Source organism: Cetorhinus maximus, chromosome 20 (genome assembly GCF_964194155.1).
Source record: "Cetorhinus maximus chromosome 20, sCetMax3.hap1.1, whole genome shotgun sequence".
NCBI classification, from domain to species: Eukaryota; Metazoa; Chordata; class Chondrichthyes; order Lamniformes; family Cetorhinidae; genus Cetorhinus; species Cetorhinus maximus.
This window is the reverse complement of record NC_135898.1, coordinates 29285071-29311611: the sequence shown is the minus strand read 5'-3', so window position 1 is coordinate 29311611 and position 26541 is coordinate 29285071. Positions and strand designations below refer to the sequence as shown.

The following is a 26541-nucleotide window of genomic DNA, read 5'->3' as shown; positions in this document are numbered from 1 at the left end:
CTGCCCCAAAACTAGAATCCCAATTGCTCCGGGACAATGTAGGCACTCATAGTGGCCACTTATAGGGTCATCTCTGAAATTGTGGCCTCCCAGAATTGAAAAGAAGCCACTGTAATCAGCAAAGGGTTTCTGCGATTGCAAATACCTTTGCCACTCACCTGTGGAAGGGCCCCATAATTCCAAATATAGCCCTTATGAGGGAAAACATTTGCCACAAATCGCATATTCCCTTTCTTAGCATCTTGCTTGATTGGGTTCAACGGCTCTTTTGTTGCAATCTGAAAATGTAGAAATACAATATTCAGTTAATGTTTCCTGTTGAAAGTATGCAACCATCTCAGTGCATCCTCTGCTCTTCCTTCTCCTGGCCTTTCATAATGCTGCACAGACAACAACTGCACCAACACATTGCATGGGATTCCTGCCTCTTTGCAACCTGAGATGTGATGATTCCACCCTTATACCCTGTCCAAAGCCTGCTCAGCTCCACACAGGGTACAGCAGGGTGAATGGCCAAGGGCAATCAGGCATGTACAATAAGGTTAGAAGCCTGGCAGGGGGAGAGGCAGCCAATAGAAATGAGTAGTAGTAGTGCCAGAAGAAACCTGCAAGTCCAGAGGAAGCTGGAGGATTACTGGGAGAGGAGGCGGAGAAGAATTGGGCAGCAGCGGCCATGGGATCCACTCTAACTAGACAAGCCTGTGGATATTTGATTGAGGGAGGTGCTTTCTTTTGGGGGCGGGGGGGGGAACTTGCCATGCAGCTGGGCAAAGGGGGCAGACCGGAGGAGAGAGGTATGAGGACCTGTGTCAAAGACTGGGACAGCAGCTGCTAAAAGGGAAACACGCTGATACTCCAATATGATTTCCCAATGTATCAGTGTTCGATGCTCTGGATACTGTCAAAGGTCTGGATACTGTCATTGTGTGCCAGTGCAAGAAAGTACGACTATCATTTCCACTTTGGAAGCAAACCCATTCTTGTTTAACTTTATTTTATATCTATTTTTGCTTCTTTACAATCCCAGTTTTATTACGTTTGCCATATATTTATTTTTGTTACCACAACAATGTGCCTGGGCTGAGAGCTGTCCCATTCTTCTCAACACCACCATTCATTTAACCGTGGCTTGTTCACTGACCACTCACTGCCAAAAGCGAGGGACAGAGAGCCAGAGGGCGCCAGCCAGAACAAGCAGGAGATAAACAGAGACACCACCAGGGTAACAAGATAGCAGAAGAACGGAGATAGTTGATAGTGTGTTGGCCTTCGGCCATATGTGTAGGGAGAATAACTCCATCATAAACATAAGCATGAAACTTATTTGAAATGAAAAAGGTCGATGTAAAAGTTTGATCAAATGTCACCATCACCATCCCTGGGTATGTCCTGTCCTACCAGCAGGACATGCCCAGCAGAAGTGCTGGCACAGTGATTGGAATACAGTCGTGAGGGAGTTGCCCTGGGAGCCCTCAACAGCAACTCCGGGCCTGTGAAGTCTCATGGCACCAGGTCAAACATGGGCAAGGAAACCTCCTGCTGATTAGCCCCTCAGCTGATGAATCCGTGCTCCTCCATGTTGAACACCACTTGGAGGAAGCACTGAGGGTGGCAAGAGAGCAGAATGTAGTCTGGGTGGGGGACTTCAAAGTCCATCACCATGAGTGGCTCAGTAGCACCACCACTGACCGAGCTGGCTTGAGTCCTAAAGGACATAGCTGCTAGACTGGGTCTGCAGCAGGTGGTGAGGGAGCCAACAAGAGGGAAAAACATACTTGAATTCAACCTCACCAACCTGCCTGCTTCAGATGCATCTGTCCATGACAGTATTGGTAGGAGTGACCACCGCGCATTGTGGAGACGGAGTCAGTCTTCACATTGAGGATACCCTCCATCGTGTTACATGGCATAGATTTCTAATAGATCTAGCAACTCAAGACTGGGCATATGAGGCGCTGTGGGCCATCAGCAGCAGCAGCAGAATTGTACTCGAACACAATCTGTAACCTCATGGCCCAGCATATCTCCCACTCAAGCATTACCACCAAGCCAGGGGACCAATCCTGGTTCAATGAAGTGTTCGGGCGGGCATGCCAGGAGCAGCACCAGTCATACCTAAAAATGAGGTGTCAACCTGGTGGAGCTGCAACACAGGACTAATTGCGTGCCAAACAGCATAAGCAGCAAGTGATAGAGTTAAGATATTCCACAACCAACAAGTCACACCTAAGTTCTGCAATCCTGCCACATCCAGTTGTGAATAACGGTGGACAATTAAACAACTCACTGGAGGAGGAGGCTCCACAAATATCCCCATCCTCAATGATAGGGGGGGTCCAGCACATCAGTGCAAAAGGTAAGGCTGAAGTATTTGTAACAATCTTCAGCCAGAAGTGCTGAGTGGATGATCCATCTCTGCCTCCTCCGGAGGTCCCCAGCATCACAGATGTGTCTTCAGCCGATTTGATTCACTCCACGTGATACGGCTGAAGGCACTAAATACTGCAAAGGCTATGGGCCCTGACAATATTCCTGCAATAGAAGGCTTGTGCTCCAGAACTTGCCCCCAGTCAAGCTGTTCCAGTACAGCTACTACACCAGCATCCACCTGGCAATGTGGAAAATTGCCCAGGTATGTCCTGTACACAAAAAGCAGGACAAATCCAACCTGGACAATTACCACCCCATCAGTCCATTCTCAATTATCAGTAAATTGAGGGAAGGGGTCAACAGCACTATCAAGTGGCACTTGCTTAGCAATAACTTGCTCACTGACGCTCAGTTTGGGTTCTGCTAGGGTCACTCAGCTCCTGACCTCATTACAGCCTTGATGGACAGAAGGGCTGAACTCAAGAGGTGAGGTGAGAATGATTGCCTTTGACATCAAGGCAGCATTTGACAGAGTGTGGCATCAAGTAGCCCTAGCAAAACTGGAGTCAATGGGAATCAGAGGGAAAACTTTCTGCTGTTTGAAGTCATACCTAGCACAAAGGAAGATGGCTGTGGTTGCTTGAGGTCAATCATCTCAGTTCCAGGACATCACTGCAGGAATTCCTCAGGGTAGTATCCTAGGCCCAACCATCTTCAGCTGCTTCAACGACCTTCCTTCCATCATAAGGTCAGATGTGGGGAAGTACGCTAATGATTGCACAATGTTCAGCACCATTTGCGATTCCTCAGATACTGAAGCAGTCTGTTCCCACATGCAGCAAGACCTCTTGACATTCAATGGCATAACCATCGCTGAATCCCCCATTATCAACATCCTGGCGGCGGGGGGGGTTACCATTGACCAGAAACTGAACTGGACTAGCCATATAAATACTGTGGCTACAAGCGCAGGTCAGAGGTTAGGAGTCCTGTGGTGAGTAACTCACCTCTTGACTCCCCATCTACAAGCGACCAGTCAGGAGTGTGATGGAATACTCCCTAATTGCCTGGATGACTGCAGCTCCAACAAGAAGCTTGACACCATCCAGGGCAAAGCAGCCCGCTTGATTGGTGCCCCATCCACAAACATTCACTCCTTCCACCACCGACGCACAATGGCAGCAGTGTGTACCATCTACAAGATGCATTGCAGAAACTCACCAAGGCTCCTTCGACAGCACCTTCCAAACCCATGACCACTACCATCTAGAAGGACAAAGGCAGAAGATACATGGGAACACCACCACCTGGAAGTTCCCCTCCAAGTCACTCACCATTCTGACTTGAAAATATATCACCATTCCTTCACTGTTGCTGGGTCAAAATCCTGGAATTCACTTCCTAACGGCACTGTGGGTGTACCTACACCACATGGGCTGCAGAGATTCAAGAAGGCAGCTCACCACCACCTTCTCAAGGACAATTAGGGATGGGCAATAAATGCTGGCCTAGCCAGCAATGCACATTTCCCATGAATGAAAAAAATTATTTTAGGATTGCAAATAATTCACTAGGTTTTGGAAAAAAAGGTCACATATTAATACACAAGGCTGTCTGGGCAAAAAATAAAAATTACCTCCATTTTCGCATTGGTCCAACGAGGAATCTCCACAACCATGTTAAACGCATCCTGCAAGAAAATTCACAATATAGCATGAGTGAGCACTGTTGCTGCAGTTCATCGACTCAATATATCCCCCATATCCACCCCAGGTCAGTACCTCACCTCAGTATATCCTCTATATCCATTCCAGGAGAGCGCATCATCTCAGTGTATATTAAAGAAAATACTAGTCAAGTAGCCAGTTTACATTGCTTTGGCAAAGAGCTCATAGGCTTGATGGACCTAATGGTGTCCTCCTGTGCTTTAATACAAGGTTCTAGACAAATTTGCTCATCTTTAATATAGTGCCTTTCACAAGCACAGAACATCCCAATGCACTTTATAACTAATTAAATACTTTTAAAAAGTGTGGTCACTGTTGTCAGAAGCATGGCAACCAATTTGCATACAGCAAGCTCTCAAAAACAGCAGTTTGATAATTACCAGATGATCTGTTTTTGTGACGTTGATTGAGGGACAAATATTGACCAGAACACTGGAGATAACTCCATGCTCTTCTCTGAAATGGTGCCATGGGATCTTTTACATCCACTTGAGAGGATAGATATGGTCTCGATTTAACATCACACCTAAAAGATGGCATCTCAGAAAACCCAGCATTTCCTCTGTACTGGAGTGTCAGTCTACATTATGTGCTCAAATGTCTGGAGTGTCTGGGACTTGAGCAACAATAACTTTCATTTATGTAGCAGTTTTAACTTACATGAACATCTCAAGGTGCTTCACAGGAGCTCACGAGTGCTTTGAGGCAAAAATCAGACACTGAACCACATTGGATGATATAAGGGCAATGGCCAAAAGCATGGTCAGATAGGTAGGTCTGAAAGGAGCGTCTTAAAGGAAGAGAGAGCGAGGGGAAGAGAACTGGAGAGGTTTAGGGAGGAAAATTCAGAGTTTAGGGGTTGGGCAGCTGAAGGCACAGCCACCAATGGTGGGACAATTAAAATTGGGTGTGCTCAGGGATCAGAAGGTTGAGAGACTGGAGTAGATTACAGGGATAGAGAGGGTTGAGGCCATGAAAGATTTGAAAATCAGCATGAGAATTTTAAAATCAAATTGTTGCTTGACCAGAATCCAATGTAGGCCAGCAAGCATATGATGTATGTCTCACCTTAATGCTGCAGGAGTTTTGGATGACCTTAAATTTACAGAGGGTAGAATTTGGGAGATCAGCCAGGAGTGTGTTGAAAATAGACCAGTCTAGAGGTAACAAAGACATGATGAGGGTTTCAGCAGCAGATAAGCCAAGGCACGGGCAAAGTCAGGTGATGTTACAGAGGTGGGAATAAGTCGTCTTAGTGATGGCACGACTATGTGCTCAAAAGCTCATGTTGGGGTCAAATATGACAGCAAAACTGTGAACAGTCTGGCTTAAATTGTTACCAGGGAGAGGGATAAAGTCAGTAGTCAAGGAACAGAGTTGGAGCAGGGACTGAAAACAATGGCTTCAGTCTTCCCAATATTTAATTGGAGGAAATTTCTGCTCATCCAGTGCTGGATGTCAGATAAGCAGTCTGATCATTTAGCAAAAGTGGAGGAGTCGAGAGAGGTGGTGCTGAGGTAGAGCTGGGTGTCTTCAGTATACATGTGAAAACTAACACTGTACTTTCAGTGTCAAGGGACATCATGTGGATGAGGAACAGGAGGGGACCAAGGATAGATTCTTGGGGGATACCAGAGGTGAGGGAGACGGCCCAGAGCAGCAGGGAGGTTGTCGGTGAAGGAGGCTATCAGAAGTGACTCTTCCATTAAAGTCCAGCATGAGGAGAAAACACAACCAAGTATGCCCAGAAATGAAAAACTTTTCCTCTCACCCTTTGAGTCAGTGGCATATTCAAAGACACAGATAAAGTATTTCTTTATACAGCATTGAAAGATTACAGAACCATGTGTATTTATGCTTAATTACTCTATACATCCTTAAACAAGTTTGTCTAGATTTCTCCAGAGTGCAACTGGAGGTGGAGCTATCTAAGAATAGCTCAAGATGCACTATGCAGTTGTTGCCGTGTACATGGCTGCTCTTATCTCAGTGCTCTTACTGCAGCCAGTATTGTCACACTTCCTCCTTGTAACACCTCTAAAGGAATTTAATATGCAAAATATCCAGCTTCATGTTACAATATTACAAACACTGATATATAAAGGCACCAGAAGCAGTACAAGTCAGCCAGTAGCTGTGGATGAAATAGAACAGCTCTTTCAAGGGTTCCTATCCAGATTGGAAACCTGCGTCCGGTCCAGTGGCGACTGATTTGTGTGTTTGCACATTTCCAGTTTTATTTTCATTTTTTGAGCATTTTGATTTTTGTCGGCAGTGACTAACAGAGCAAAGAACCTTCCAAGCCAGGAGCTTAATAAACATCAAAAATAAGGGCGGAGAGGCAAGGAGGATCAGAGTAGTTCAATCCAAATCTAAATAGGTGAAAATTATAATGAAAGTGAGAATGGACAGGGTAGAGTAGGAACAACCAGGATACATTAAACTGTCAGTGAAAGCCAGGCTGAGTGTCAGTAGAGGACTGGAGATTATTTTGTGTAGTCTGGACTGAGCATCAACAGAAGAGTAAACATTATTGTTAGAAATCAGCACATTGCTTAGAATATATGTTAAATCAGGGCAGTGCTGTAAGTTATGTTTTCTAGAAACCAAGCTAGTGAAATGATTATTCTTAGGTGGTGATGGCTGTAACTCTTGTAGGGTTAAAACAATTAACTAAGTTAACAATAACAAGGGAAAAATCAAGCACAGCCCCTAAGTCAGGTCAGCTGTAAAATCAAGGAAAAACTTTAAAGGAACCTTACAAACATCAAACCAAGATGTGATTAAAAGGGTCATTAAAACACCCCAGTCCCCGCGGTGCCCACCGGGCACGGAAGGCATCGATGGTGCCGGCAGACACCGCGTGCTCCCTCTCCAGGGACACCCGGCTGCGAACGTAGCCGCGGAAGAGGGACAAACAATCGGGCGGGACTCCCCCCTCGATCGCCCGCTGCCTGGACTTATTAATGGCCAACCTGGCCAAGCCCAGGAGCAGGTTCATGAGGAGGTCCTCCTCCTTCCCGACCCCCTTCCGCACCGGGTGTCCGTAGATCAGGAGCGTGGGACTGAAGTGCAGACAAAACAGCAACAGAAAGTTTTTTAAATAACTGAAAAGGGAGTGCAGCCTATGACACCCTATATAAACGTGGTCCACAGACTCCACAAGACCACAAAAAAGGCAGGTGTCTTGGGAGTCCGTGAACCTACACATTTTACGATTGTAGGGGACTGCTGCATGCAACACCCTCCAACCCAGGTCCCCGATAGAAAACGGGAGGACACCTCCGTAGAGGGCCTCCCATCGGGGGCCTCCACCGCCGGACGGCAACAAGGCACGCCAGGGCGTGTCCGGGCGGCAGACGAGGGCGAGAAAATGGAAGGTGTGCAGCAGCAGTCCGTACAGAAAACTCCTCCGCGCCGTGCCAAATGGCACGGAGGGCATGTCCCTGAGGCGGCTCATATTATTGCGGGGCACCGGCACCCGAGGGAGGGTTCGGGGCTTGGGGCCAATGTGGAATTCCGTCCGAACAGGGGAGCGTTCAGCCGGAAGACCACCGCGCACCTGGGCCACCTCCAGACCTAAAATGACATCGGGTCCGAGCACGACCGTCCTTAGGTCTTGGATGGCATCGGCTGCGACCTGGACACTCACTGACGCGCGACGCGCCAACTCCTGCGGGAGCATCCAGCCCAGTCCTCCGCCACCCAGCACGTCCCCGATCCTGGTCACCCCGGCAGCCACAGCCCTCCTCTCCGCCAGCCACTGAAAGGGATGGAGGGGCGGATTCCTGAGCAGCGGCTCTCTGACGATAGCCGCTACTCCTGACGGGGGAGAGCTGCGTCGCGAGGCAACCACGTTCCAGACTTTGATCAGGTCCTGGTAAAAGACGGGCAACGCCTGTAAGGAGCCACCGAGGCCCCTCTGCTCTATAAACAGGAGCTGCACGTCATAATTCAGGCCGTGCACCTGGCGGAAGAAATACGTCGCCAGGGCACACCATCTCGGAGGAGGCTCGACGTAAAGGTATCGCTGCAGGGTCTGAAGACGGAAAGTCGCCACCTGTGTGTGTAGGCACACTAGCGCCTGACCGCCCTCCCTAAGCGGGAGACTCAGAACCTCAGCAGCGACCCAGTGCAATCTTTTGTCCCAGAAGAAGTCGACTAACATTCTCTGGATTTTTGCGACAAAGTCCGGGGGAGGGGTCAAAGTGACCAGCCAATACCACAACATGGCGGCGATCAGCTGGTTTATGACCAGAACTCGACCCCGGTAAGACAGTACTCGGAGCAGTCCTGTCCAGCGCCGCAGGTGAGCGGTGACTTTCGTCTCCAGTTCCTGCCAGTTCGCCGGCCAGGATTCCTCGGCAGGGCAGAGATGGACCCCCAGGTAGAGGATACTGGTCCTGCTCCAGGTGAAAGGCCTGAGCTCCTCGGGTAGGGGATTCATCTGCCACGGGCCGACCAGGAGTCCAGAACATTTATCCCAGTTGATCCTAGCAGAATAAACCGCAGAGTAGACCTCCTGGCACTCGCACATCCTCCGCAGGTCAGCCGGGTCACTAAACATAAGGAGCACGTCATCGGCGTATGCCGAAAGGACCACCCCGATGCCCGGCCCACGCAGAACCAATCCCGACAACCTCCTCCGCAAGAGGCGCAGGAAAGGCTCCACGCAAATAGAATACAACTGGCCAGACAAAGTGAAGGGGTGCCATCAGGGACCCGTTAACCTTAACTAGACACTCCGCGGCGGTGTACAGAAGTCGGATCCGGGCGACAAAATGCGTCCCGAACCCGAATGCTCGCTGAGTTCCGAGTAAATATTCGTGATCCACCCTGTCGAACGCCTTCTCCTGATCAAGGGACAGGAAACTCTTTCGAGTTACCAACAGTCACAGATTGCAACTTCTTTCGGGTACAATCACAGTTCTTGGTTTTCCAGGAGTGGGACATGAACCCACAACCTTCTGATTCAAAGGCGAGGGTGCTATGAACTGAGCCACAGCTGACACCTCTCAAGGGACAGGAAACTCTTTCGAGTTATCAACAGTCACAGATTGCAACTCTTTTCGAGTACAATCACAGTTCTTGGTTTCCGAGAGTGGGACATGAACCCACAACCCTCTGATTCAAAGGCGAGGGTGCTATGAACTGAGCCACAGCTCGACAGACCAGCCCTCTGGGAGTAATGAATAATGTCCTGGACCAGATGGTGATGGCTGTAGCTAGCCTGAAAGAGGCCATGGTCAAATGAGGCCTCTGCAGCAATGGGAGAGTGATTGGATGGATACTTAAAACAAATAACTATTTTACAAAACTGGGTTTGGATTTTCAGTTAACCATGCCTAATTTAAGATCTTTGCTGAACTGTGTAAGTTAATTAATGTGTGGAAATAGAATAAAAACTACTTTAGTGAATGACCCTATGATTTAATAGTCAGGAATTAGATCAGTTAGACTGGATAGTCATTATGAACAGCTGAGCGTAAACTGCTGATGACAGGCAAATAGAAACAATGAGGCTGCTGAAAGTAGGCTAGAAGGCCAGGGATGGTATACATTGGAGTGATGAAAGTGATCATGTCAAACAGTACTGAAAGATACAAGGAAAGCAGTCCCAAGGATGATACAAGGACATGGGCAATTGAGACTGATGGAAAGTGGAAGATGACACAAGAGCGGTCTTTTACCCCATGGCTTAAACAAAGTGTTTGACACACCTTTGGACACATTACAGGACAATTAAGCCCTGTCCACATAACACCTTGGTCCAGCCCTGAAAAAAGGTATAAAATGGATAGGTTTTTGAAGGAAGCCACTGCAGTAAGAGGTAAAGAAGTGGGCTCAAGAGTGGATCCACATTGGCTTTGGTCTAGAACTGTTGGGTAGTTCAGAAGACTTTGAAGAGGAGCAAGGCATAGAGAAGAGAAGTTCAAAAACACACCAGCTGTCCTGTCTAACCTGGATTGGTATTTGCTACTTATATGGTTTGGCAATAGCTATCTGATCAAACTCAACATACCCACCACATTGGTTGCAGCCTATCCTGATTAGATTAATTGATAACAATGTTTAAATTAAATTGACAAGTTTAAGATCTTTATACTATCTTGTACTGGGGAACATGGGCAAATGGTGAAGGTGAGGGTGTAAGGATGTGGCTGAGCTGCAAAATGCCATGGTGAATGGAGAGTCAAAGATTAAACAGTTGAGATTTTGAAAGTGTCATTGAAGGCAAGTTTCTTTGTCAAGGCAGACACAGAAGGAAGCAGAGCTGGGAGAGGGAAGGAGAATATGGGTGGAGAATGGTTCAAGGAAGTGATCGAAGATGGCCTTATTTGTTTTTGACAAGATGGGTGTAGTGAAGTCAGGTGAGATGGCAAGGTCAAGGGTTGGACATGAATATGGTTTGGAGAGTTCATACGGAACTAGAGATTAAAGGAGAACAGGAGCACAGTGATCTCAGAGGACAGAGAACATGATAAATTGAGGTGGAGGTCAAAAAGACACTCTGCAGGGATTGAGGGTGGAAAGCAGTGAAGATATCTGAGGGAAAATATCACTGTCACAGACACAGAGGGTGTCACCTGTGACTTTGACGAGAGCTGTTTTCATACTGTGGCAGGTTTTAAACACAGATCTGGGAAAGATGAGAAGGGATTTGGTAGAAATCAAGTGGGAATTTGTGGGGATAGTTGATAAATATTTTGCATCATTGAGAATGTGGATATTTGTACAGCCTCCCCCTCCAATTAGCTGCTAAATTTTCCACCATCATACATGACTGGATGTGGCTTGACTGCAGAGCTTGGATCTGACCTATTGGGTGGGGGAAATTGCTTAACTTTGTCTATAGGATGTTGCTTTGCTATTTGGCATGCATGTACTCCTGTGTTGTAGCTTCAAGAAGTTGGTACCTCATTTTCAGATACACCTGGTGCTATTCCTGACATACTCTCCTCAATGAACCTGGGGTGGTCCCTGAGCTTGATGGTAATGGTAGAGGGATATGCTGGGCCATGAGGTTATAGATTGTGGTTGAATACACTGCTGCTGCAACTCTGATGGATATCCAGTTTTGAACTGCTAGATCTGTTCTGAACCTATCCTATTTAGCATGATGGTACTGCCACACAATGTGATGGACGATATCCTCAATGTGAAAATGGGACTTTATTTCTACAAGGTCTGTGCAGTGGTTACTCTTACCAAATACTGTTATCAACAGATGCATCTATGACAGCTAGGTTGGTGAGGAACAGGTCAAGTGGGTATTTCCTTTTTGTTGGTTCCCGTACCATCTGCCACAGGCCCACTCTGGTAGATCTGTTCTTCAGGACTCTTGTCAGCTCAGTAAGTAGTTGTGCTACTGAGTCACTCGTGGGTGATGGGCACTGAAGCCCCACACAGGTGGAAACGGTGGCATAGTGGTAATGTCACTGGACCAGTAATCCAGACGCCCAGGCTAAAGCTAATGGTGACCATGACAACTATCATCGACTGTTGTAAAAACCCATCTGGTTCACTAATGTCCCTTATGGAAGGAAATATGCTGCCGTTGCCTGGTCTGGCCTACACGTGACTCCAGATCCACAGCAGTGTGCTACCTGAAATGACCAAGCAAGCCACTCTGTTCAAGGGCAATTAGGGATGGAAAACAAATGCTGGCCTTGCCAGTGATGCCCACATCCCATGCCAGAATAAAATAGACCCAGAGTACATTTTGTGCCCTTGTTACCCTCAGTGCTTCTTCCAATTGTTGTTCGACATGGTGGAGTACTGATTCATGAGCTAACAGAGGTAGTAATCATAGAATGATTACAGTACAGGAGGGCATTTGGCCCATCATGTTCCATGCTGGCTCTCTGCAAGAACAACTCACTTTGTTTTTTCAGTTTCTCTTTAAGGGGCTGCTTTTACTTTATCCCTGATTTTGTTAATTTAGTTTAATTGGTTTGACTCAAAAGAGTTACCCCACTGTTTCCCCATAAGACTTCTCTTCAGATAATAATCCAATGAAGGCTTCAATTGAATCTGCCTCCACCACACACTCAGACAGTGCATTCCAGATCCTAACCACTCACTGCATAAGAGAGTTTTCCCTCATTTCGCTATTACTTTTTTTTTGAAAATCACCTTAAATCGATGTCCTCTGGCTTTCGACCTTCTGCCAATGAGAATAGGTCTCTTCCTATCTTTTCTGTCCAGACTGGCTTTGACTAGTGAACTTTACAAGGTAACACTCAGTGCTGGTGCCTCAACTATTTACAATCTATATTAATGCTTTAGACGAAGAGACCAACAGTAATGTATCTAAATTTGCTGATGATACAAAGCTAGATAGGAATGCAAGCATTTGAGGAGGACACAGAGGCTGCAAAGAGAGATAGAAGATGGACTACAATATGGGAAAGTGTGAAGTTATTCACTTTGGTTGTAAGAATAGAAAAGCTGAATTTTTTTTTAAAAAGCTGTGAAACTTGTAAATGTTGATGTTCAAAGAGCCTTGGGTGCACTTGTACAAGAAGCACAAAAAGTTAGCATGCAGGTACAGCGAGCAATGAATAAAAAAAAGGTATGTTGGCCATTTTTGTAAGGGGATTGGCAAAGAATAAAGAAGTCTTGCTACAATTGTATGTGGCTTTGGTAAGACCACACCTAGAATACTATGTGCAATTTTGGTCTCCACATTTAAAAAAGGATATGCTTACATTAGAGGCGTAGAGTGAGGGTTCACTAAATTGGTTCCCGAGATGAGAGGGCTGTCCTATGATGAGGGGCTGAGTAAATTGGGTCTATGTTGTCTGGAGTTTAGAAGAATCAGAGGTGAACTCATTGCAACTTTCAAGGTTATGATGGGGTTTGAAAGGCTAGATACTGAGAGGTGTTTCCCCTGGCTGGGGAATCTAGAACACGGGGGCACAGTCTCAGGATAAGGGGCCGATCATTTAGGGTTGAGATGAGGAGCAGTTACTTCACTCAAAGGGTTGTGAATATATTTAAGGCTGAGATCGGCAGATTTTTGGAGTCTCAGGGAACTGAGGGATATGGGGAGCAGGCAATAAAGGAGTTGAAGCCCAAGATCCCCCATGATTGTACTGAATGGCTCAAGCGGGTATTCTTCTGCTCCTACTTATGTTACATCCCCTCCTGATTTTGAGCACCTCTAACAAATCTCCTCTCAACCTTCTCTTCTCCAAGGAGAAGAGTTCCAGCTTCTCCACTCTATCTTCATAACTGAAGTTCCTCATCCCTGGAGCCATTCTCATGAATCTTTTCTGCACCCTCTCTAATGCCCAACGGGTGCCCAGAACTCCAGTTGAGGCTGAACCAGTGTTTTATACAGGTTTATCATAACGTCCCTGCGTATGTACTCTAAGCCCCTAGTTATAAAGCCCAGGATTCTAATATAGGTAACCTACATTAATCACTTTCTCAACTGTCCTGCCACCTTAAATGATTTATGCACATGTACCTCCAAGGTCCCGCTGCTCCTGCAACCCCTTTAGAATGGTACCATTTTATATTGCCTCTCCTCGTTCTTTCAACCACTTCACTGCATTAAATTTCATCTGACACTTATCTGCCCGTTCTACCAGCTTGTCTGTCCTTTTGAAAATTATCACTATCGTCCTCACAGTTCATAATCCTTCTAATTTTTATGTAATCTGTAAATTCTGAAATTGCACTGTGTATATCCTCATCTAGGTCATTAACATATATCAAGAAAAACAGGGGTCCTAACAGTAACTCCTGGAGACCCCACTATATACCCAGAACTCAATCCAGTATTGCTCCCTTCCTCATTGGGCTGGAAACACACTAATGGAGAATGCTTGTGTAAAATTTCAGGAACTATGTTCCCATCCGCCTCTCCCCCAACCCCACTTGCACAGTTACTATCTATCTCGGTCTATAATTAAGATAATTGAAGTTCCCCATCATCACTACTCCCTATTTCCTGCGTCTTTGTAATTTTCCTGCACAGCTCCTCCTCTATGTCCTCTCCACTATTTGGTGGCCTATAATATATATCCAGCAGTGTAACAGCTCCTTTATTAAACCTTAACTCTAATCAAATGCATTCTGTCTTTAGTCCCTCAATGACACCAGGATTAAGAGTAGATGTGAGTGCAGGGCTGAGGGGCCAATTCTTTGAAAGATGGGACATTTTGTGATCTTTAATTAAAGATGAAGAGAAAATAATTAAGGAGTATGAAATTAGAGGGAGGATAGTGGCATAGATGAAAAACTGGCTAGAAAAGAAGAACAGAGTACACAAGCTTAGGAATTTTTTCCACAGTTGTTTCACGTAGACAGTGGTGCCCCACAGAAACTGTTGAGGCTACTTCTGTTCACTGTACATCAATAACTTGGTTAGAGAGCTGGAAGGAACAGTGTCCACACGTGCATATAGGAAGTGTCGTTAACAACTGAGGATTACAGGAAGCTACAAAGGATATGGATAAGGTGGTAAATGTCAGTAAAGGTGCGATGGGAGATTTAGGTAAAAATTTAGACTTTGCATGGGATAAACAGAGATTTTATAGAAATTACAGCACAGAAACAGACTATCCGGCCCAACTGCATGCATGCTGCAAATGAGCATCCTGCCATCCTGATTCATCTCGTCTCATCAACATATCCTTCCATTCCTTTCTCCTTCATGTATTTATCCAGCTTCCCCTTAAATTTATACTATGCTATTTAGTTACCACTCCTTGTGGTGCCAAGATCCACATTCTAACCACACTGAGTAATGAGGTTTCTCCTCAATTCCTTTTTTAGATTTATTGGTGACCATCATATATTTATGGCCCCTCATTCTTGTCAGCTCCTTAATTCTAACCAAATGAATTGTCTTTGATCTTCAACCACATCAGGATAAGAGTGGATGAGAGTGGAGGACTGGAAAGGGACCAATGGACCCACCCTCAAAGATGGAACATTTTGGAATGTTTAAGTAAAAGATAAAATAATGAAGGGGTATAAAGTTATGAGGATAGCAAAATACATTAAATGGAAGGGAGAACAGAAAGAGGAGTTCTTAGTGGTTTCAAGTACATCATTGCTACTATACCCTTTCATAATTTTCAACTCCTCTGTTAGAGCCCCAGCCTGTTCTGTCTTTCCTGATGAATTTAGCCTCTCAGTTCTGGTATCACCCTTGTAAATCTTTTTGCCTTTTCCAGTGTCTCAAACCCTTTTTATAATATGGAGACCAGAACTGTGCACAATACTCATGTGTGGTCAAACCAAGGCTCTGGACAAGTTTAACACAACTTCTCTGCTTTTCAATTCTATTCCTTTAAAAAGAAACCCCAGCTGAATGAACTGAATTGCTACTTTTAAATATTTGTGCACCTGTACCTCAAATTCCCTTTGTTCCTCTACCCCATTTACATAAAATTCCTAAGGACCTCCTTATTCCTTCCTACCAAAATGTGGAAAGCTGCCTGCATCCCTAAAACAAGTAGGGTACTTCAAACAAAAAAATCAGGAAAAAGTTGAATTTAAAAAGCATATTAAATAGAATAAGAGCAGAGAAGTTTGGGGGCTTCAGGTTCACAAAACATTAAAAGTACACCAAGTGGATAAAATTACAAATGCTCATGAAATTCTGGATCTCAGGAAAATATAAAAGTCAAGATGCAATATGAATCTATGTGAGCCTCAGTAAGACCACAGTTGGAATAGTATCTGTGGTTTGGGTCCCACACTGCACAAAGGATGTTGATGCAATACAGATATAGCACAAAGTCTCTGGATACAGCCTGGCATGAGAAAATACAAATATGAAGAAAGGCATGAAAAATTGGGGCTGTTTTTGTTAGAAGAGGAAAGGACAGGGTGATTAGATGTGGTTAAAATTATGAATGGATAGGACAGGGGAGGTAGAAATATTGATTAAGAGTCTGGAACAAGAGAATCTAGGTGTAAGATTAAGGACAGGGTGCAGGGTTGTGAGACAATGATTGTAGGTAGTGATTGAAGTAAAGACCATGTCAACATAGGTTATATTAGCAGTTGAAGAAAAGGGGATACACTAAAGGCATATGGAACATGGTGGGCACTATTCATATGGAGGGTAACTACAATGACCTATTTCCAGGTTGTAATTTCGATGTGTGACACTCCCCTCCCAGCTCACATCGTATATGAAGTAATTATGACATGATGAAAGCAACCAAACTTCAAGGAGGCTTATGGCTAAATACAGGGCATTCCTTTTTAATGATGGTCATCCAAAGCCTATCTGTGGGCAGACTACAGGGCAAAGGATCTCCTAGAGCCAAACATCCAGACTGGAAACACAAGGGAATTAACAAACATTGCTGTCTCTCTCTGAACACAAGGTCATGCTGGATTGTCTTGCTAATCAAAGTAGGAGAGAATTAATTTATACTGCAGGGTGGGGGGGAAGAACAGGCCTGCTCCCAATTACCTCAGTCTTTGCCGCATACAGCGGGATGTCATGGAATGGAGACAGGAACCGGCCCTGGTCATTACCTGGAACAGATGAACAAATAAGTCACAGGGGCACCTGATACCCCCACATCAACGCTGCCGCCCCCCGCCCCCCACAACACCAAAATACCCCCCACGTTAGCAACCTGCAAAATATCCCCCACACCAACATCTAATTAACTAAAAAAGTTAACGGTAGTATCAAACTTAAAGAGAAAGCATACCACTGCACAAAGATGACTGGCATGTCAGAAGATTTTGCAGAATATAAAGAACAGTAAAGAATGACAAGATGATGAATAAAGCGGGAAAAGTTAGAGTACGAGCGAAAGCTAGCTAGAAATATAAAGGTAGATAGTCAGAGTTTCTATAGATATTTAATTAAGAGTTAACAAAGTGAGCATTGGTCCTATAGAAAGTGCATCTGGGGAATTAATAATGCAAAGTAAAGAAATGGCAGATGAATTGAACAGGTATTTTGCATTGGTCTTCACTATAGAGACGACAAGTAACATCCCAGAAATAGCTGTAAATCAGGAGTTGGAAGGAAGAGGGGAACTCAGGAAAACTACAATCATCAAGAAAACAGTGCTGAGCAAATTATTGGAGCTGACAAATCCCCAGGTCCTGAAGGACTTCATCCTAGGGTCTTGAAAGAAGAGACTAGTGAGGTAGTTGATGCACTAGTTTTAATTTTCCAAAATTCCCTGGATTCCGGGAAGGTTCCATTGGATTGGAAAGTAGCAAATGTAGCTCCTTTATTCAAAAAGGGAGGGAGACAGAAAGCAGGAAACTACAGGCCAGTTAGCCTAACATCTGTCATAGGGAAAATGTTGCAAGCTATTATTAAAGATGTAATGGCAGGCCACTTAGAAAAATTCAAGGCAATCAGGCAGAGTCAACATGAATGGGAAATCATGTTTAACCAATTTATTGGAGTTCTTTGAAGGAGTCGCATGTGCTGTGGATAAAGGGGAAACTAACCACATCTATAGTTTTCTTTTTACTTGACACTTGAAACAGTTTTTGGCCTATTACTAACTTTTGACAGTTTATCCATTTTGAAAAAAAACAGGAGCTGATTTTAACCTTCAAGGCGATGCCAAAATCTTTGTGACAGGTTCAAACCGACAATAGTCAGAGTCCTGAAGTAAATAAGTACCCAGCCTGCAGGTGTTAATAACACTAAATTGTAACCCATCACTATCGCACTCTCTCTGCCTGTTGTGCAGGTGATGTTATGAGTGCATCAAGTTTTACATTAAATTGAAAAGACTACAGATGTGGAAAACCTTGCACTCTGATATCTATTCACTAGCTGAGATTTTTATGCTTAGAACTCTGGGAGTTGCAGTCTTATTGCCCACGTCCCATTCAACTGGCGCACAGAAACGGTAAATTTCCAGAAGGCCACATCAAAGATTATCGTGGAAAATAAAAGCTCATGGTGCAGGGGCTAACATATTGGCATAGAGAGATTGGCTAGCCAACAGGAAACAGTGAGTGGGCATAAATTGGTATTTTTTTCTGATCAGCGTGATTAAGCAAGTGGTGTGCCACAGGGATCAGTGCAGGGGCCTCGGCTTTTTACAATTTATATAAATACAGTTTAAATAAATTTATATGAATAAATATAAATAAAAACTTGGATGAAGAGACCAAAGATATGGCTGCTAAATTTGCTGATGATACAAAGATAAGGTAGGAAAGTAAGTTGCGAAGAGGAAATAAGGACACAAAAGGCCATAGATAGGTGAAGTAAGTGAGCAAAGATCTGACAAATGGAGTGTAATTTGGGCAAATGTGAAATTGTCCATTTTGGCAGGAAGAATAAAAAAGCATATTATGTAAATGGTGAGGGATTGCAGAGCTCAGATTCAGAGGGATCTGGGTGTCCTAGTGCATGGATCACAAAAGGCTAGTTTGTAGATACAGCAAGTAATTAGGAAAGCTAATATAGTGTTATCATTAATTGCGAGAGGAATCGAATACAAATGTAGGGAGGTTATGCTTCAGTTATACAGGACACTGAGACACCACATCTGGAATACTGTGTACAGTATTAAAACAAAAAGCTAAAAGCTACTGCGGATGCTGGAAATCCAAAACAAAATAAAAACAGAATTACCTGGAAAAACTCTGCAAGTCTGGCAGCATCGGCGGAGAAGAAATCAGTCAACGTTTCGAGCCCTCATGGCCCTTCAGCAGAACTGAAGCATAGTTTCAACAAGGGAGAAATATAAATTGGTTTAAGGTGGGTGGGGGGGAAGAGACACATTGAGGGTGTGGTGTGAGCAGATAATCAAAAGATGTCAGAAACAAAAGGGTCAAAGAGGTGTTGAAGGTGGTGGTCTTTGTCTGAGAAAAGTGCTAATTAAGAATGCAAGACAGGATATTCAAAGTACAGCTCTAGTGGGGGTGGGGTGGAAAGACTAAAGGTTTTAGTTTTAGATTTAAAAATAATGGAAATAGGTGGGGAAAGAAGAATCTATATAAATTATTGAAAAAAAAGGCGGGTGGGGGGGGAAAAGAAACGGGGTGGGGATGGGGGGAGGGGGGTTTAAGATCTAAAGTTGTTGAATTCAATATTCAGCCCAGAAGGCTGTAAAGTGCCTAGTCGGAAGATGAGGTGCTGTTCCTCCAGTTTGCGTTGGGCTTCACTGGAACAATGCAGCAAGCCAAGGACAGACATGTGGGCAAGAGAACAGGGTGGAGTGTTAAAATGGCAAGTGACAGGGAGGTTTGGGTCTTTCTTGCGGACAGACCGCAGGTGTTCCGCAAAATGGTCGCCCAGTTTGCGTTTGGTCTCTCCAATGTAGAGGAGACCGTGAGGGCTCGAAACGTTGACTGATTTCTTCTCCGCCGATGCTGCCAGACTTGCTGAGTTTTTCCAGGTAATTCTGTTTTTATTGTGTACAGTATTAGTCTACTGATTTAAGAAACGATGTAAATGCATTAGAAGCAGCTGAGAGAAATTACAATCGGATCAGCCATGATCTCATCGAATGGCAGAGCAGGCTCAAGTGACCGAGTGGCCTATCCCTGCTCCTAATTCATATGTAAATATTCCCCCACGCCAACGCCTCCACATACCCACCCCCGACCACCAGATAACCGCCCCCCCCATACATCCCTTGCTCCCCAATCCGCTACGCACTCACTCAGGAACAGGCGGTAGGAGCCGGTGTGCTCTCGGCCTCGCTCCTCAACCCGGTACCCAGCCATGCTGCTACTGCCACTATGACCACCTCAGCTCTGAAGCCGCCCACCGGAACCCGTCAGCAACACACCCTCCCCCCGCCCAGCGTCTGACATCATTCCCCCCGCCCAGCGTCTGACATCATTCCCCCCCGCAGTGTCAATGCTCCACTGTTGTTGGGGGCGGGGGGTGCAGTGTCAATGCTCCACTGGGGGGGGGAAGAAGAGGACAGTGCTTCCCTGGGGGGGAGGGGGGCAGTGACAGTGCTTCCTTGGGGGTAGGGTAGGGGGGTAAAGGGGGGGGTGTAAGGGGGGTAAAGGGGGGTGTAAGGGGGTAAAGGGGGGTGTAAGGGGGGTAAAGGGGGGGTGGGGGGTAAAGGGGGGGTAGGGGGGTAAAGGGGGGGTAGGGGGGTAAAGGGGGGGTAGGGGGTAAACAGGGGGGTAAACAGGGGGTAAAGGGGGTAAACGGGGGGTAGGGGGGTAAACGGGGGGTAGGGGGGTAAAGGGGGGTAGGGGAGTAAACGGGGGGGGGTAGGGGAGTAAACGGGGGGGGTGGGGGGAGTAAACGGGGGGGGTGGGGGGGGTAAACGGGGGGGGTGGGGGGGGTAAACGGGGGGGGTGGGGGGGGTAAACGGGGGGGGTGGGGGGGTAAACGGGGGGGGTGGGGGGGGTAAACGGGGGGGGTGGGGGGGGTAAACGGGGGGGGTGGGGGGGGTAAACGGGGGGGGTGGGGGGGGGGTGGGGGGGGTAAACGGGGGGGGCGGGGGGGTAAACGGGGGGGGCCGGGGGGGTAAACGGGGGGGGGCGGGGGGGTAAACGGGGGGGGGGCGGGGGGGTAGACGGGGGGGGGCGGGGGGGTAGACGGGGGGGGGGCGGGGGGGTAGACGGGGGGGGGGGCGGGGGGGTAGACGGGGGGGGGGGCGGGGGGGGTAGACGGGGGGGGGGCGGGGGGGTAGACGGGGGGGGGGGCGGGGGGGTAGACGGGGGGGGGGCGGGGGGGTAGACGGGGGGGGGGGCGGGGGGGTAGACGGGGGGGGGGGCGGGGGGGTAGACGGGGGGGGGGCGGGGGGGTAGACGGGGGGGGGCGGGGGGGTAGACGGGGGGGGGCGGGGGGGTAGACGGGGGGGGGCGGGGGGGTAGACGGGGGGGGGGGTAGACGGGGGGGGGGTGGGGGGGTAGACGGGGGGTGGGGGGGTAGACGGGGGGGGGGGGGGGTAGACGGGGGGGGGGTAGACGGGGGGGGGGGGTGGGGGGGTAGACGGGGGGTGGGGGTAGACGGGGGGTGGGGGGGTAGACGGGGGGGTGGGGGGGTAGACGGGGGGTGGGGGTGTAGACGGGGGGGGGTGGGGGGGTAGACGGGGGGGTGGGGGGGTAGACGGGGGGGTGGGGGGGTAGACGGGGGGGTGGGGGGGTAGACGGGGGGGGGGTAGACGGGAGGGGGGGTGGGGGGGTAGACGGGGGGAGTAAACGGGGGGTAGGGGGGTAAACGGGAGGGTAGGGGGTAAACGGGAGGGTGGGGGTAAACGGGAGGGTGGGGGGGTAAACGGGAGGGTGGGGGGGTAAACGGGGGGGGTCGGGGGAGTAAACCGGGGGGGTAAACGGGGGGGGGGGTAGGGGGGGTAAACGGGGGGGGTAGGGGGGGTAGACGGGGGGTGTAAACGGGGGGGGGAGTAAACGGGGGGGGTAGGGGGGGTAAACGGGGGGAGGGGTAGGGGGGGTAAACGGGGGGGTAGGGGGAGTAAACGGGGGGGTAGGGGGGGTAAACGGGGGGGGTAGGGGGGTAAACGGGGGGGGGGGGTGGGGGGGTAAACGGGGGGGTGTGGGGGTAAACGGGGGGGGTGGGGGGGTAAACGGGGGGGGTGGGGGGGTAAACGGGGGGGGTGGGGGGGTAAACGGGGGGGGATGGGGGGGTAAACGGGGTGGGGGGGTAAACGGGGGGGGTGGGGGGGTAAACGGGGGGGGGTGGGGGGGTAAACCGGGGGGGGGGGTAAACCGGGGGGGGTGGGGGGGTAAATGGGGGGGGGGGGGGGTGGGGGGGGTAAACGGGGGTGGGGTGGGGGGTAAACGGGGGGGGGGTAGGGGGGTAAACGGGGGGGTAAGGGGGTAAACGGCGGGGTAGGGGGTAAACGGGGGGATGGGGGGGTAAACGGGGGTAGGGAGAGTAAACGGGGGGTAGGGGGGTAAACGGGGGGATGGGGGGGTAAACTGGGGGGTAGGGAGAGTAAACGGGGGTAGGGGGGTAATCGGGGGGGGTGGGGGGGTTAACGGGGGGGTAATCGGGGGGGTGGGTAAATGGGTGTGGTGGGGGGGTAAACGGGGGAGGTTAGGGGGTAAACGGGGGGGGTAGGGGAGTAAACGGGGGCGTAGGGGAGTAAACGAGGGGGTAGGGGAGTAAACGGGGGGTAGGGGAGTAAACGGGGGGGTAGGGGAGTAAACGGGGGGTTGGGGGGGTAAACGGGGGGTAGCGGGAGTAAACAGGGGGGTAGGGGAGTAAACGGGGGGGTAGGGGGTAAACGGGGGGGTGGGGGGGTAAACGGGGGGGTGGGGGGGGTAAACGGGGGGGGGGTGGGGGGGTAAACGGGGGGGGTGGGGGGGGTAAACGGGGGGTGGGGGGTAAACGGGGGGGTGGGGGGGTAAACGGGGGGGATAGGGTGGGTAAACGGCGGGGTAGGGCGGGTAAACGGGGGGGGGAAGGGGGGGTAGGGGGGTTAAACAGGGGGGTAGGGGGAGTAAACGGGGGGTAGGAGGGTAAACGGGGGGGTAAACGGGGGGTAGGGGGGATTAACGGGGGGGGTAGGGGGGTAAACGGGAGGGGGGTAAACGGGGGGTAGGGGAGTAAACGGGGGGGGGGTAGGGGAGTAAACGGGGGGGTAGGGGAGTAAACGGGGGGGTGGGGGGGTAAATGGGGGGGGTGGGGGGTAAACGGAGGGGGTGGGGGGGTAAACGGGGGGTGGTGGTGGGGTAAACGGCGGGGGGTAAACAGGGGGGGTGGGTAAACGGGGGGGGTGGGTAAACTGGGGTGGGGGGGTAAACGGGGGGTAGGGGGGTAAACGGGGGGTAGGGGGGTAAACGGGGGGGTAGGGGGGTAAACGGGGGGTAGAGGGGTAAACGGGGGGGAGGGTGGGGGGGTGGGGGTTTGGGTAGGGGTGGGGGGGGTTGGGTAGGGGCGTTGGGTAGGGTGGGGGGGGTAGGGTGGGGGTGGTGGGGTAGGGGTGGTGTGGGTGGGTTGGGGTAGGGTAGGGGTGTGGGGGGTAGGGGTGGGGGTGTAGGGTAGCGGGGGGGGCAGTGACAGTGCTCCCCCGGAGGGACAGACAGTGACAATACTCCGCTGGGGGGACAGTGACAGAGCTCCCCTGGGGGGGGCGGGGGCAGTGACAGTGCGACGGGGCAGTGACAGTGCTCCCCTGGGTCAGGGAGGGGTGACATTGCTCCCGTGGAGGGGGGCAGCGACAGTGCTCCCCTGGGGGGGAGGGGCAGTGACATCGTACCCCTGGGGAAGGGGGGAGGGGGGGGGTGACAGAGCTCTCCTGTGGGCAGTGGTAGAGCTCCCTGGCCGGGGGGGACTGTGGCAGTGACAGTGCTCCCCTGGGGACGGAGGTGGGGGGGGGGGGTGACAGTGCTTCCCTGGGGGGGTGGCAGTGACAGTACTCCCCTGGGGACGGAGCGGGGGGGGGGGGGGGTGTTGACAGTGCTCCCCTGGGAACGGAGGGGGGGTGGTTGACAGTGCTCCCCTGGGGACGGAGGGGGGGGGGGGGCGGGGGTGACAGTGCTCACCTGGGGGCAGGGGTTGGGTGACAGTGCTCCCATGGGGAGGGAAGTGAGATTGCACCCCTGTGGGGGGGGGGGGGGGGGCAGTGACAGTGCTCCCCTGGGGGGGGGGAGGGGCAGTGACATTGCTCCCCTGGAAGGGGGGGGCAGTGTCAATGCTCCACTGGGGGCGGGGGGAAGTGGACAGTGCTTCCCTGGGGGGAGGGGGGCAGTGACAGTGCTTCCTTGGGGGTAGGGTAAGGTGGGGGGGTAAAGGGGGGCAGGGTGGGTAAACGGGGGGGTGGGTAGGGTGGGGGGGTAGGGTAGGTGAGGGGATGGGGGGGTATGGTAGGGGTGGGGGGGGGGAGGGTAGCGTAGCGGGATGGGCAGTGACAGTGCTCCCCTGGAGGGACAGACAGTGACAATACTCCGCTGGGGGGACAGTGACAGAGCTCCCCTGGGGGGGGCGGGGGCAGTGACAGTGCAACGGGGCAGTGACAGTGCTCCCCTGGGTCAGGGAGGGGTGACATTGCTCCCGTGGAGGGGGGCAGCGACAGTGCTCCCCTGGGGGGGGGAGGGACAGTGACATTGCACCCCTGGGGACGGGGGGTGTGTGCCAGTGACAGTGCTCCCCTGGGTACGGAGGGGGGGGTGACAGTGCTTCCCTGGGGGGGTGGCAGTGACAGTACTCCCCTGGGGACGGAGTGGGGGGGGGTGAAAGTGCTTCCCAAGGGGGGTGGCAGTGACAGTGCACCCTTGGGGACGGGGGGGGGGAGGGGGTGACAGAGCTCTCCTGGGGGGCAGTGGTAGAGCTCCCCTGGCCGAGGGGGCGCGTGGCAATGACAGTGCTCCCCTGGGGACTGGGTGGGGGGGGGGGGGGTGACAGTGCTTCCCTGGGGGGGTGGCAGTGACAGTGCTCCCCTGGGGACAGAGGGGGGGGGGGGTGACAGTGCTCCCCTGGGGCCAGGGGTTGGGTGACAGTGCTCCCATGGGGAGGGCAGTGAGATTGCAACCCTGTTGGGGGGGGCAGTGACAGTGTTCCCCTGGGGGGGGGGGGGGGGGAGAGGCAGTGTCAATGCTCCACTGGGGGCGGGAGGAAGAGGACAGTGCTTCCCTGGGGGGAGGGGGGCAGTGACAGTGCTTCCTTGGGGGTAGGGTAGGGGGGGGTAAAGGGGGTGGGGGGGAAAACGGGGGGGGTGGGGGGGGGAGGGTAGGGTGGGGGGGTAGGGTAGGGGTGGGGGGGTAGGGTAGGGGTGGGGGGGTGGGTAGGGTAGCGGGATGGGCAGTGACAGTGCTCCCCTGGGGGGGAGGGACAGTGACATTGCACCCCTGGGGACGGGGGTGTGTGGCAGTGACAGTGCTCCCCTGGGGACGGAGGGGGGGAGGTGACAGTCCTTCCCTGGGGGGGTGGCAGTGACAGTGCTCCCCTGGGGACGGAGGGGGGCGGGGGTGACAGTGCTTCCCTGGGGGGGGTGGCAGTGACAGTGCTCCCCTGGGGGCGGGGGTTGGGTGACAGTGCTCCCATGGGGAGGGCAGTGAGATTGCACCCCTGTTGGGGGGGGGGGGGGCAGTGTCAGTGCTCCCCTGGGGGCAGGGAGGGGTGACATTGCTCCTGTGGAGGGGGGCAGTGACAGTGCTTCCCTGTTGGGGGAGGGGGGGTCAGTGACAGTGTTCCCCTGGGGACAGGGGGGTGACAGTGCTCTCCTGGGGGGCAGTGGTAGAGCTCCCCTGGCCGGGGAGGGGGTGGGGGGGTGCGGCAGTGACAGTGCTCCCCTGGGGGGCGGGCAGTGACAGTGCTCCCCTGGGGTGGGGGCAGTGACATTGCTCCCCTGGGGACGGGGTGACAGTGCTCCCCTGGAGTGGCAGTGACATTGCTTCCCTGGTGGGGGAGGAATTACATTGCTCCCCTGGGGGGGGGGGGGGCGCGACAGTGACAGTGCTCCCCTGGGGCGGGTGGGGGGCAGTAATAGTGCTCCCCTGGGGGTGGTTGGCAGTGACAGTGCTCCCCTGGGGCAGGTGGGGGGCAGTGACAGTGCTCCCCTGGGGGCAGGTGGAGGGTGACAGTGCTCCCCTGGGGGGGGTGGCAGTGACAGTGCTCCCATGGGGGCGGGGGTTGGGTGACAGTGCTCCCATGGGGAGGGCAGTGAGATTGCACCCCTGTATGTGGGGCGGGGGGGGCAGTGATAGTGCTCCCCTGGGGGGGGCAGTGACAGAGCTCACCTGGGGGTGGGGGGTTGACAGTGCTCCCGGGGGGGGGGGGGGGGGCTTTGTCAGGGCACCCCTGGGAGCGAGGGTGGGGTGACAGTGCTCCCCTGGAGATGGGGTGACAGTTCTCCCCTGGGTGGATTACAGTACTCCCCTGGGGGTTGGGTGTAAACAGTGCTCCCTGGGGGAGATATTTGGGGGGGCAGGGAAACAGATGAGATGCAGAGGCCAACACTAAGAAGGCATGACTGGAGGTGGCAGGCATCATTAGCAGCTGTGGGGCCATTGCCAGGAGCTGGATTCAGTGCAGGAAGAGATTTATTTACCTGCACCGGCCTGGAAAGGTGAGTGTTGCTTAGAGTTGCAAACTGGAAGCCCAGCATGAATTAAAACCTGCCCATGAAATGTAAGTCAGTTGGTGGACCAATGCATGGGGCAATAATAGGCACCAAGGTCCACATTGAGGCACCCTGTTCACACCCACCTGAAACCCATGCTCAATGATGGGTGAATGCTGCACTGTGACGGCTGAATGGCTGTTTCACCATTATCATCCCAGCAGTGTGGTACTGCACATTTCCAATGCCTCAGAATGACTAGCACAGATAGGTTTTGAGACAGGAGTGACACTGCCTATGTCTGTGCTTGCATGAGCACCGTGCTCAGAATGTCAGGCAGTGTCAATGCATAAGCGAGCGGAGTACCTTTCATCGCCATGGTAATAGAAGATTGGCCAGCAGGAAACAGAGTTGGCATAAATGGGTCTTTTTCTGGCTGGCACGATGTAATGAATGGTGTGCCACAGGGATCAGTGCTGGGGCCTCAA

General features: G+C 51.2%; 1 protein-coding gene across 1 annotated transcript in view; it reads right to left on the bottom strand.

The window, feature by feature from the left end:
* Positions 1 to 19859, bottom strand: part of LOC144695000 (inorganic pyrophosphatase-like) — a 55588-nt gene extending 35729 nt beyond the window's left edge. Inside the window, exons 1-4 of the mRNA XM_078565843.1 lie at positions 19727 to 19859; positions 16543 to 16607; positions 4007 to 4060; positions 159 to 278 (exon numbers count right to left, since the gene is read on the bottom strand). Of these exons, the coding sequence (XP_078421969.1) occupies positions 159 to 278; positions 4007 to 4060; positions 16543 to 16607; positions 19727 to 19790 (303 nt within the window). The 5' untranslated portion in view covers positions 19791 to 19859. The remainder of the gene's footprint in view (positions 1 to 158; positions 279 to 4006; positions 4061 to 16542; positions 16608 to 19726) is intronic.
* Positions 19860 to 26541: the final 6682 nt, after the last annotated feature.